Source organism: Acomys russatus, chromosome 15 (assembly GCF_903995435.1).
Source record: "Acomys russatus chromosome 15, mAcoRus1.1, whole genome shotgun sequence".
NCBI lineage: Eukaryota > Metazoa > Chordata > Mammalia > Rodentia > Muridae > Acomys > Acomys russatus.
The window spans coordinates 66,951,732-66,962,063 of record NC_067151.1 but is presented as its reverse complement, the minus strand read 5'-3'; the positions used below and the strand labels follow the sequence as shown (position 1 = coordinate 66,962,063).

Genomic DNA, 10,332 nt, shown 5'->3' with positions numbered 1-10,332 from the left:
TTTTTATTTTGTTTTGTTTTCTCTGAGACAGGAATTCTCTGAGTTCTGGCTGTCCTGGAACTCGCTCTGTAGTCCAGACTGGCCTTGAACTCACGGAGACCCACCTGCCTCTGCCTCCCAAGTGCTAGGATTAAAGACGTGGGTCACCACCCTCCCCACCCCCCGGCCTACAACTCTTAAATAAAGCATATATACAGGCTGACTTCAGCTAAGACAAATCTGATAATGAGACATTTGAGAGGAGACCCACTCTAAAAGAAGCTTGCAAAATTCGGGCGGGGGGTGTGTGTGTGTTGGTTTGTTGAAAGCACAAAGTGTTTGACCCATAAGCAGGGAAATGGGATAGCAGGGAATGAATCCTACAGGAAAAATGCCCCGCCCCCAGCCCTTCTGGACAAGACCCAGCTCTAGAAGACCTCAGTCTGAGGAGTGGGGGGCTAGAGCAGGGGTGACATCCCTGCCCAGAAAGGAGAGCTGTGCCTCCCTCCCCTCACAGGGTGGAAGGTTCCAGGGAAAGGCCTCTCCAGGGGCAGCCTGTGTGCTAGGGGAGCAGACGTGGATACAGACAGGGCCCGAGCCTGGGCGATGGATGAAGAAGACTGGCCACAAAATTTGTGTTATCCTTCCCACTGTCTCTTTTCATGCGTCTTCCCCTGACCTGCTGCCCACATCCCCCACAGGACATAACGGCAGCGGCTAGAGTGAGGTCGGCAGTGTACAGAGGTCGGACCCATCCATGTAATCTCCCTCAGGTCCAGATACCTGCCTCACTCCAGTGGCCATTCCAAGAAGCCGACAGGTGGCCCCTTAGCAGAGCTTGGCTACAAAGGCTTTTGGACAGATCACTCTCTGACAGGCAATCGGTACCCTCGAGCGCCCTCTTCGGGTTAGTGGGAGCTTTACGCCAACCTGTGCCACCTGAAGGTTGGAGCCCGGAACAGGGCTGGACATATGTTCAAACACTGGTTGAACATATACTTCGTGGAAGGCCAGAGTTCTCCGTCTTTACTCAAACTGACCAACCCCAAATTAGGGGACGAGCCCTTTAAAGATGCTCACCCGCCACCACCCCTCCAAAAGAGGCCCAGGCGACTTCCTGAGATCGCCCTCAATCTTTCTGTGTGCGGTTTTTCCCTCACCCTAATGAAAACTTCTTCACCGGTTGATTCTGTCTCCTGTGTCTAAGATTCACCTGTCCCACATTTTTCATGCCTTTAATTCTTTAATTAGCAGAGAAAACAAGCCAAATCAAGATCTCCCTAGATAGTAACAGAAGAAAGAGAAAGAAGGAAAGAAGGAAAAAGAAAGTAGGAAAGAGAAAGAAAGAGAGGGAGAGAAAGAGAGAGACAGAGACATTCGGGGGCGGCATGACTCGCTGGCGTCATCTCGTGGTCATCTGCACACACTGCAAGCAGCGCTTGTCTGGCTCGCCCTTGTTAATGCTCGGGGACCCACGTGACCCGAATCCTCCTCCGTATCCGCCTCCAAGTTTCCCTCAAACCTTGCGAATAATTGTTTTCCTGTAGCTGGCAGGAGCGACATGGTCCCGACTGGGTCTGCGGCTGCATAAAGCGAGTGGAAAAGGGTCGTGCGTGTGCACTTCCCTCTGGTACAAGGGAGGGCACTCGTTGGAGGGCGGTTCACGCAGCATCCGCTCCAGCGCAGCATCACCCGAGCCGGCAGGCTCCGCGAACGCGCAGACGCAGAACTACCCAGCCCAGCGAGCCAGTCCGATCCGCGCCCTCCGGGCCCCACGCGGGATCGCGCGGCCGCCGCCGGAAGGAAGGCCCAGAGTCGGTCCGCCTAGCTCGCCCTCCCGGAGGCTCCGGCGGGAAGACCCGGCATCCTTGTTATCCTGCGAGCACGGCCTCCCTAACTCCGATAATGCCCAAGTCACACTACCAGAGACCAGCCAGATGCAGTGTACACAGGGCCTTTTTTTATTCATCTTGCTCAGCATCCAGGGCCGTCCGTTCCCCAGAGGCTGAGGAAGGTGGGCGGCCTTGACTCCTTAGAATACAAGATTTTTAAAGGCAGAAACCGCAAGCAGGACTTTGCAGCCTTGGCATCACATATTTGGTTAAGGGGCTTAGGGAAAATTGGCCTTCATTGATAAGGTACAGGGCAGAGGAGCTTTGAGTCGTGCTGCAGGGAGACTCTTAGATTTTTTTATCTGCTGTAATTGTTACACTGCGGGGTCTCCCACACAATTGGGGAAGGGGAAGCTGGCCCTAATCTGATAAATTTGGATCTCAGAGAAGTGAGCCCCTCGTCTAGCTCCCAGGGAAGTTGACTTCAAGCGATTGAGCACAGGGCGGTGTGTGTGTGTATGTATGTGAGTGTGTGTGTGTGTGTGTGTGTGTGTGTGGTGTGTGAGTGTGTGTGTGTGGTGTGTGTGTGAGTGTGTGTGTGTGAGTGTGTGAGTGTATGTGTGTGTGTGTGTGTGGTGTGTGTGTATGTGTGTGTGTGTGTGTGGTGTGTGTGTGGTGTGTGTGTGTGTGTGTGTGTGTGTGTGTGTGTGGTGTGGTGTGGTGTGTGTGTGTGTGTGTGTGTGGTGTGTGTGTATGTGTGTGTGTGGTGTGTGTGTGTGTATGTGTGTGTGTGGTGTGTGTGTGGTGTGTGTGTGGTGTGTGTGTGTGTGTGTGTGTGTGGTGTGTGTGTATGTGTGTGTGTGGTGTGTGTGTGTGTGGTGTGTGTGTGTGTGTGGTGTGTGTGTGTGTGTGTGTGTGTGTGTGTGTGGTGTGTGTGTGTGTGTGTGTGGTGTGTGTGTGTGTGTGGTGTGTGTGTGTGTGTGTGTGGTGTGTGTGTATGTGTGTGTGTGGTGTGTGTGTGGTGTGTGTGTATGTGTGTGTGTGGTGTGTGTGGTGTGTGTGTGGTGTGTGTATGTGAGTGTGTGTGTGTGTGGTGTGTGTGGTGTGTGTGTGTGTGGTGTGTGTGTGTGGTGTGTGTGTGTGGTGTGTGAGTGTGTGTGTGTGGTGTGTGTGTGAGTGTGTGTGTGTGTGTGGTGTGTGTGTGGTGTGTGTGTGTGTGTGTGTGTGTGTGTGTGTGTGTGTGTGTGTGTGTGGTGTGTGTGTGTGTGGTGTGTGTGTGTGTGTGTGTGTGGTGTGGTGTGTGGTGTGTGTGTGGTGTGTGTGTGGTGGTGTGTGTGGGTGTGTGTGTGTGTGGTGTGTGTGTGTGTGTGTGTGTGTGGTGTGTGTGTGTGTGTGTGTGTGTGTGTGGTGTGTGTGTGTGTGTGTGTGTGTGTGTGTGTAAGGGGGTTTCCGCTCGGGGAAGCTAGCTCTTGTGCAGTTCCCACAAGCGGAGCTAGGGAGCGGGCAGGCAGGGAGCCCAGTGCGGATCCATCCCTACTGAGAAGTGTCAGGAGCTGGGAATGATCTGACAGAGCTGGTGCTGGGGCAGGTGGTGGAGTGGTGGGAGTCTTCATTCCTAGACCAGTGCAAGAAGCTTCTTGGAACCGTCAGGGTCTTGGCTCAATCTTGTAATTAATTACCAGGCCTTCCAGCCTTTGTACAAAGAGGGGGTTGGGTGGATCTGTCAGGGGGTTGGCATTTTCCAAGTTTGCTACAGAGAACCGCAAACTCACTCCAGGGAAGAATCTAGGTCCATTTCAGAATGCTCGGAGGTTTCTAGGCTAGTTTGGTGACAAAACCGGAGTAGCGGAATCCATTTGGGGCCTTCCATTGCTCAGTACCTTCTGAATTTACAGACTATCTCCAAGAAGGGGACCACAATTAGTCCAGCTCCCCTCAGTGATTCTAAGTGGGACAAAAAGAAATGGCGATGTTGTTGGTAGCTGGCCCTCAGCGGTGTGACAGGATTCCCTGCCACCGACTTAAGAGACTAACTCGGGAGCTGCAGGAGACAAATTAGGAAGCGCAAGTGGGAGGAGGGGCAGCTTGTGCTTCAGAGTGGCAGCACTGAGTACAGAGTTTTGCAGGAAGGCTCAGGAAAACTTTCTAATTCGCTAAGGGGAGCTGCGAGAAAGGTAATGGCGGCTCAGGGCTTGGCCTCAGAGCATCCCAGTTACTGAGCTGGGGAGCAAGCCGGGAGAGCAGGACAGGAAGGTGTGGAAAGTATTTTGAATTAGCATCTGTAACTCTATAGAGACGACCCAGCTAGTGCTGGGATCATGGGTGTGCACTGCCATGGGCTGGTTGCTGGTGGTTGAACCCAGGACTTCCTGCAGGCTAGCGAAGCAGACTCGGCACTGAGCTGCGCCCTCCCCCCCAAGTACTTACCGTTAAAGCAGTAGTTTTGAGTCTAGAGTGCTGGGCTCCAGAAGGTGTGTATGAGAACCCTCAGTGTGAGTGGACAAGTGCATATAGGAAGCTGAAGAATCTAAGCGTTTTGGCCAGTGTATTTTAGAGGCTGGGTAGAATGCCAGTGAAGGATTTGATAGGGATTTGGGCATGGTGGTACGCACCTTTAAGTCCAGAACTTGGGAGTGATCTCAGTAGTGAGTTCAAGACCAGCCTGGTATACAGGACAGCCCTGCCTTAAAAAAAAAAAAAAAAAAATCACAAAAATAGAAAATATAAAATACTTGATAAGGAACTGAGGGGGAGGAAAAGTTCTCAAAAACATAGAAAACCAAATTCTCATGAGAATATTTAACATGGAGCAGGGCTGCATCAAAATCTGTGCATCTGTGTTTCTGTGGGGGCCAACGGTGATGAAGTTGACTTCCCCAAACAGGATAAGGTATTATTTTCACTATGTATGTCATCGCTTATATCATACAGGGCTATAAATTTCCTTCCAGAAGTATTGTCAGAACTATTCCTGCACTGTCCTGAAATGGCCTAAGTAGACTCTTCAGAAGCGATGGATATCTCATCGCTGTAATAGGAGAACTGGCCCTCTGAGCACTGGATATTATGGTGGGCAATGAGAAGAGAGATTACACTCTCTCCCCCACCCCAACCTTCCCCCAAACTTTAGTATGTGGAGAATCTGGGACAGCGTAAGGTCGTTCGGGTTGGGGAGTACCGAACATGTCGCCTGGCTGGCAGAGTACTCCCGCAGCACGCATGAAGCCAAGTGTTTAACCCTCACCACAGCATAAGAGCACGCCGAGAGACACAAGCCGGGAATCCCAGCATCCCAGCTCTCTCCCAGGAGGTGGAGGGAGGAGGGTCTGAAATTCAAGACCATCCTCCTCAGTGTACTATAGACTGGTTCATGGCCATTAATTTTTTTTGCTCTTCCTCACCAAGGAGCACCAAGAACATGCTCCTTAACCATTCAGACTTACAGAGATGAGAAAGAGGGACCTGTGGAGAGGAAGCATCCATATGTTCAAGGGAAAGACTGGCAGGCACGATATGGGAGCTAATGGGGGGCGGGGTGGGGGAAATTCTCTAAAGAAGACCAGAGTTGACTGAGGCATTCTGGGGAAATGGACATAAAATCTTCAAATATAATGTTTGCTGACGAGATAGTTTTGAGAGAGGCGATGGGCTTGGCTGTGACTTTGGAAGCCCAATGGAAAGACACAGAGACAGAGTCGAATGGATTAGGCATTTTCACAGCTTACAAGTGCCACACTTATTTGAAAAAAATAATAATTTTTACCTTTAAGTGAGTCACATCCTGAGATTTCCCAAGTTTCATAGTAAGACACAATTCAGATTCTAACCTGGATTTCATAGCTCCTTCACTTGTAACTTCTTATTCTAATTTCTCATTTTTCTGGAACTATGATAGAGCAGATCTCCACCTATCTTTTAAGCTTCTCCAATATATATGTATTTTATTGTAAGACGTATTTCTTTAATTTTATGTGCATGGGTGTCTTGTCTGCATGTACACGTGCCCCATGTGTGTGCAGTACTTGAGGAGGCCAGAAGATGGCGTCAGACCCCATGGAGTTGTGAGCTGGCATTACACGTGCTATGAATAAAAAACCTAGGTCCTCTGGAAGAGCAGCCAGCGCTCCTAATTACTGAATCATCTCTCGGGCCCGTTTCTTTCAGTTAATTCACACACTCTCCTTTTCGTGGAGCAACTCCTAAACTCTCTGGGCACCAGTATGAGTGTAGCGCACATAAATACAGCCAGACAAACCCTTCATACACATAATAAGGAAATAAAAATGTAAGAACCTGAGCCCCAAGCACTTACCATTTTAAAATTATCTTCTGCCTACAGCCTTCTTAGTTATGTGCTTTATCTCTTTCAACACTGGATTTACAGAGGATCGCCAGGGAACAGTCCTCAGGCTAATCGGTTAATTCAGTTTTGGTAGATGAGGAAACCCTGCTAACCCGTTGAGGCTGCACTCTCTGTTTTCTTTTGGTTTTTATTGTTACTTTTCTTCTAAGAGCTTAACTCATTCTCACTTTCGCTTAAATCCGTTCTTTTGGCCGGCCTCCCTCTGCCTCCGAGTGCTAGGATTAAAGGCGTGCACTACCGTACCTGCCTTTTGTCAATTCATTCCAAACCTATGTCACCTGCGGAGACCCCGGCACAGAGTGATCTCATTGTTATTTCTGAAGAATGCGCAGTTGTTTTTGTTTTTAAAGATGTATTTATTTCTTATGTATACAGTGGTCTGCCTGCATGTACACCTGCAGGCCAGAAGAGGACATCAGATCATAAGCCACCACGTGGTCACTGGGAATTGAACTCATGACTTCTGGAAGAGCAGTCAGTGCTCTTAACCATCTCTCCAGCACCACTCCTAGCACGCCCCCCACCTCCGCCCAATTTTTGTTTTGAAATCCCTTTTAACCTGTGTACTTTTCTGTAGGAGCCCATTTTGGGGGAATGTGCTTACCTTACTGTTTTGTAATCAGTGAGTGTGTCCTTTAATATTTCAGTTTCCCAAAAGTGGTGGCCAGTTTTGATCATCGTTCTGTGTGGATGTGAAAATAGCGTAAACTTTTCATTTTGAACACAGTGTAGTGTAGTTATAAGTCCTGCTTAGTCTTGTGAGATATGCTTTCCTAAATCCTTGTAACGGTGGAAGTTTTGGTCAACTCAGTCACTTCCTGAAGATTGGATAACCATTACTATTTGTGGAGGAAATGCCTATTAAGAGACACACCCAGTCAGACCTCAGAAAACGTTGCACAGTGGTGGGTTGGTTGCAGCGCCCAGGGGCCTTCCTCAGCCATGCCATCTCGGGGATGGTCTACACATGCATGTTTGTTGATAGCTGCAAGTTGTATGGGGATACTGAGTCAGAGAGACTCAGCCAATGTTTATGACCCCAAATACAATGCCTGCTTTGTTTTTGTTTTTGAGGTAGGGGTGTCATATGTCACCTTGTCATATGTAGACCAGACTGGCCTTGAACTCAGAGACTTGCCTGCCTCTGTGCCCTGAGTGCCGGGACTAAAGGTGTGCGCCACCAGGCTCAGCCAAACCATTTCTTCCTGTTAGGAAGGACTGTCACAATTTCTTTGTTTTGCTTTGGCTTTATAATCTATGCAACTTAATTTTTGCCCCAGGACTGAGCCATAACAACTTCTCAGGTATGGCTTCAACCATCACAAATAATACGGATAAACTTGGGCAGACAAAGGGGCGGGGGGCAAACCTTATCCTGTAGGCCAATGATTGGAATTCAAAGTTTACTGTAATGAACTCTTCTACTAACCCTAAAAGTCATACTTATTTATTTGTTGTGTTTCCATGTGTCTGTCCTCAGGATCAAGCTCGGGTAACTGGGGAAGCACTTTAGATGCCCACACACTGAGCTATCTTGACAGCCCTAACACTGCATTTTTGTTTTGGGGGATATGGGGTTAGGGAATGGTCATTTAGAACAATTCCTACTACCTAGAATCTGGAAACCAATGTGAAAATATGACATTGTTTAGATACTTAATAAAATGATTCAGAAGAAAAAAAAAACCCCAACAAAGGATTTGACAAACAAATCCGTCAGATTTTCATGGTGTAGGCACCTCAGAAAATGAGGTTATGTCGTTGGATGGTTTCACCCCATGGCTCATATGTATTTGCATATTAATTAAGATGCCTTTTCTGTTATTCTCCATGAGTCTTGACTAAGAAGCCAAGCCAGAAGAAATAGTTATCAGAGTGAACATAGCAGAGCCGAGCTGTAACTTCTCAGTTGGCTCCTTTTTTGCATTAAACCATAAAAATTCAGAGTTGTCAACTAAAAGCTAGAAAAGTGTTTAATAGAAGCACTTTTCCCCTGAGTGTGTGGACGGGAAATGTTACGCCATCTTTTTGTTTTGTTTTTGAGGCAGGATTTCTTTGTGCTGTCCTGGTTAGGACTTAGCCCTGGCTGTCCTAGAACTAGCTCTGTAGAGCCTGCCTCTGCCTTCCGAGTGCTGGGATTAAAGGGCCATCATTTGATTGCAAGGTATTTCCAAGAACTTGCCAAAGAGTATCTAGGTAGGATCTCACCGTGCCTGGCCTCACTGCCGATACTAATCTGCCTTCCAGAGTGCTACTATGAAAGGCACGGGCCACCGTCAAGTTTAAAACCCCACCTTCCCCTCCATTGGGTCACAGAAAAGATACTTGAAGTTTCTACAGATCCACACCCTACAGGAGGTCAAGATGCCTCACAGAAACATACTGTCTTATGCAGAAAGGAGATAACTGCAAGATGCTTAGGGAACTAAAGTCTGCAAGCGCAGTTTGTTGGGAAAGGTGCTGGAGGCGCGGTGGCGCGGGCACTCCCTCCTAGCCCAGGCCCCACTGATAACTACCCGGGTCCAGCTTTAAGTATGTTACCTCACTACCTAATCCTAGTCAAGCTAGAAAGAGCTCCGTTATTATTTTTTTGACAGGAAGAGAATCAGGGAAAACCTGTCAGGAAGCATTGAGTTCTTGGGGAGCGTTAGGACTCTCACTCCCAGCTGTGAAAACTGCAACTAGACCTCTGACGCGGGCCTTAAAAGCACGGGTGCAGCCGGGCAGCTAAATAGTGCAGGCCGCAGGCCTTGCCCAGCCAAGCCATCTTCACTCACGAAGAGTTCCACCTCCGTCCTCCAACCACAGGGAATGGGTGAAACTCCCAACACGTCCGGTTTTCCATTAACTAACCTAAGGGATACTACCCAGTTTTTGCCGAGCAGACCGCAACAAACCTGATGGGACCCAGTTTGTTGGTAAATTCAGGTCTTGAGTGGTGCTCGACGTCACTGAGACATCTGCCTGAGGCCAGTGGCTGCCCCATCAAGCGCTAGGCAGATAATTCTTTCAGGATGCCCCAGGACACAAGGGAACCACATGAGCTGATGAAGTTAACTTCACATTTAAGTGTGGGGGGGAGCTTCTTGGTTAACACTTATCCCACGCTGTCGGATGCGCGAAGCGACTGCCTCCTGCCACGCCCTTCCGACCCCACTGTTTAAAACGCTCGCGTATTCGCGCTAAAGCCCAGAAGGGAAGGTTCACGGGTTCACCTTACCTAAACAGGGGGTCATGGGTGCTTAGTTCGTTACAGCCCCTTCTTACAGAAGGGAAGTGGCTCTGAAAAGAGCCTTTGGGGTAAAGTCGGTCAATCAGGTCTCAGCTGCGCCTCACTTGGAGCTGGTGTACTTGGTGACGGCCTTGGTGCCCTCCGACACGGCGTGCTTAGCCAGCTCGCCGGGCAGCAGCAGGCGCACGGCCGTCTGGATCTCCCGTGAAGTGATGGTCGAGCGCTTGTTGTAGTGCGCCAGGCGGGAAGCCTCGCCTGCGATGCGCTCGAAGATGTCGTTCACGAAGGAATTCATGATGCCCATGGCCTTGGACGAGATCCCGGTGTCGGGATGCACCTGCTTCAGCACCTTGTACACGTAGACGGAGTAGCTCTCCTTGCGGCTGCGCTTGCGCTTCTTGCCGTCTTTCTTCTGCACTTTGGTGACAGCTTTCTTGGAGCCCTTCTTAGGAGCGGGAGCTGACTTGGCTGGGTCCGGCATTTTCCTCAGCGTTGACAGAGAAGCAGCCCAAGATGGACGAAGCAACCACGGACTGCTGCAGTACTGCCGGTTCGGCCGTACTTATAGAGCTTGTATGCAAATAAAGGCTCGCTCCGCGCTGCGCTTTGATTGGTTAATTTACACCAGCGTTCGCGTCGAGGAGGCGGAGCCGACGCAAATTGATTCTGGTTGCGCGGCTCGGTGGTGATTAGAGGAAAATCCTCCCAGGCAATCACAGCCTTCCATTTCATGTTACTAAATAAGCTGCAGTTTCCCCTTCACCTGTTTTTCATCTTCCTCACTAAATGCAAGGATTCTTAAGCACCAGGTTGACAAGCTGCTAACTTTTCGTCTTCTTCGCTAACCTAGGCTGGTTTCTACCTAGCAACATGTCCTTCCTTCTAGTTGTGGCTACTAGCAACTGTCAGGGCAGACGTATTTGGGC

The 10,332-nt window shown here is 49.4% G+C and overlaps 1 protein-coding gene across 1 annotated transcript; it reads right to left on the bottom strand.

The window, feature by feature from the left end:
• Positions 1-9,447: 9,447 nt before the first annotated feature.
• LOC127198985 (histone H2B type 2-F) lies at positions 9,448-9,902 on the bottom strand. Its single transcript, XM_051156893.1, has one exon. It carries the CDS (start codon positions 9,885-9,887, stop codon positions 9,507-9,509), a length of 381 nt encoding a protein of 126 aa, XP_051012850.1. The 5' UTR covers positions 9,888-9,902; the 3' UTR covers positions 9,448-9,506.
• Between the last annotated feature and the right edge of the window lie 430 nt (positions 9,903-10,332).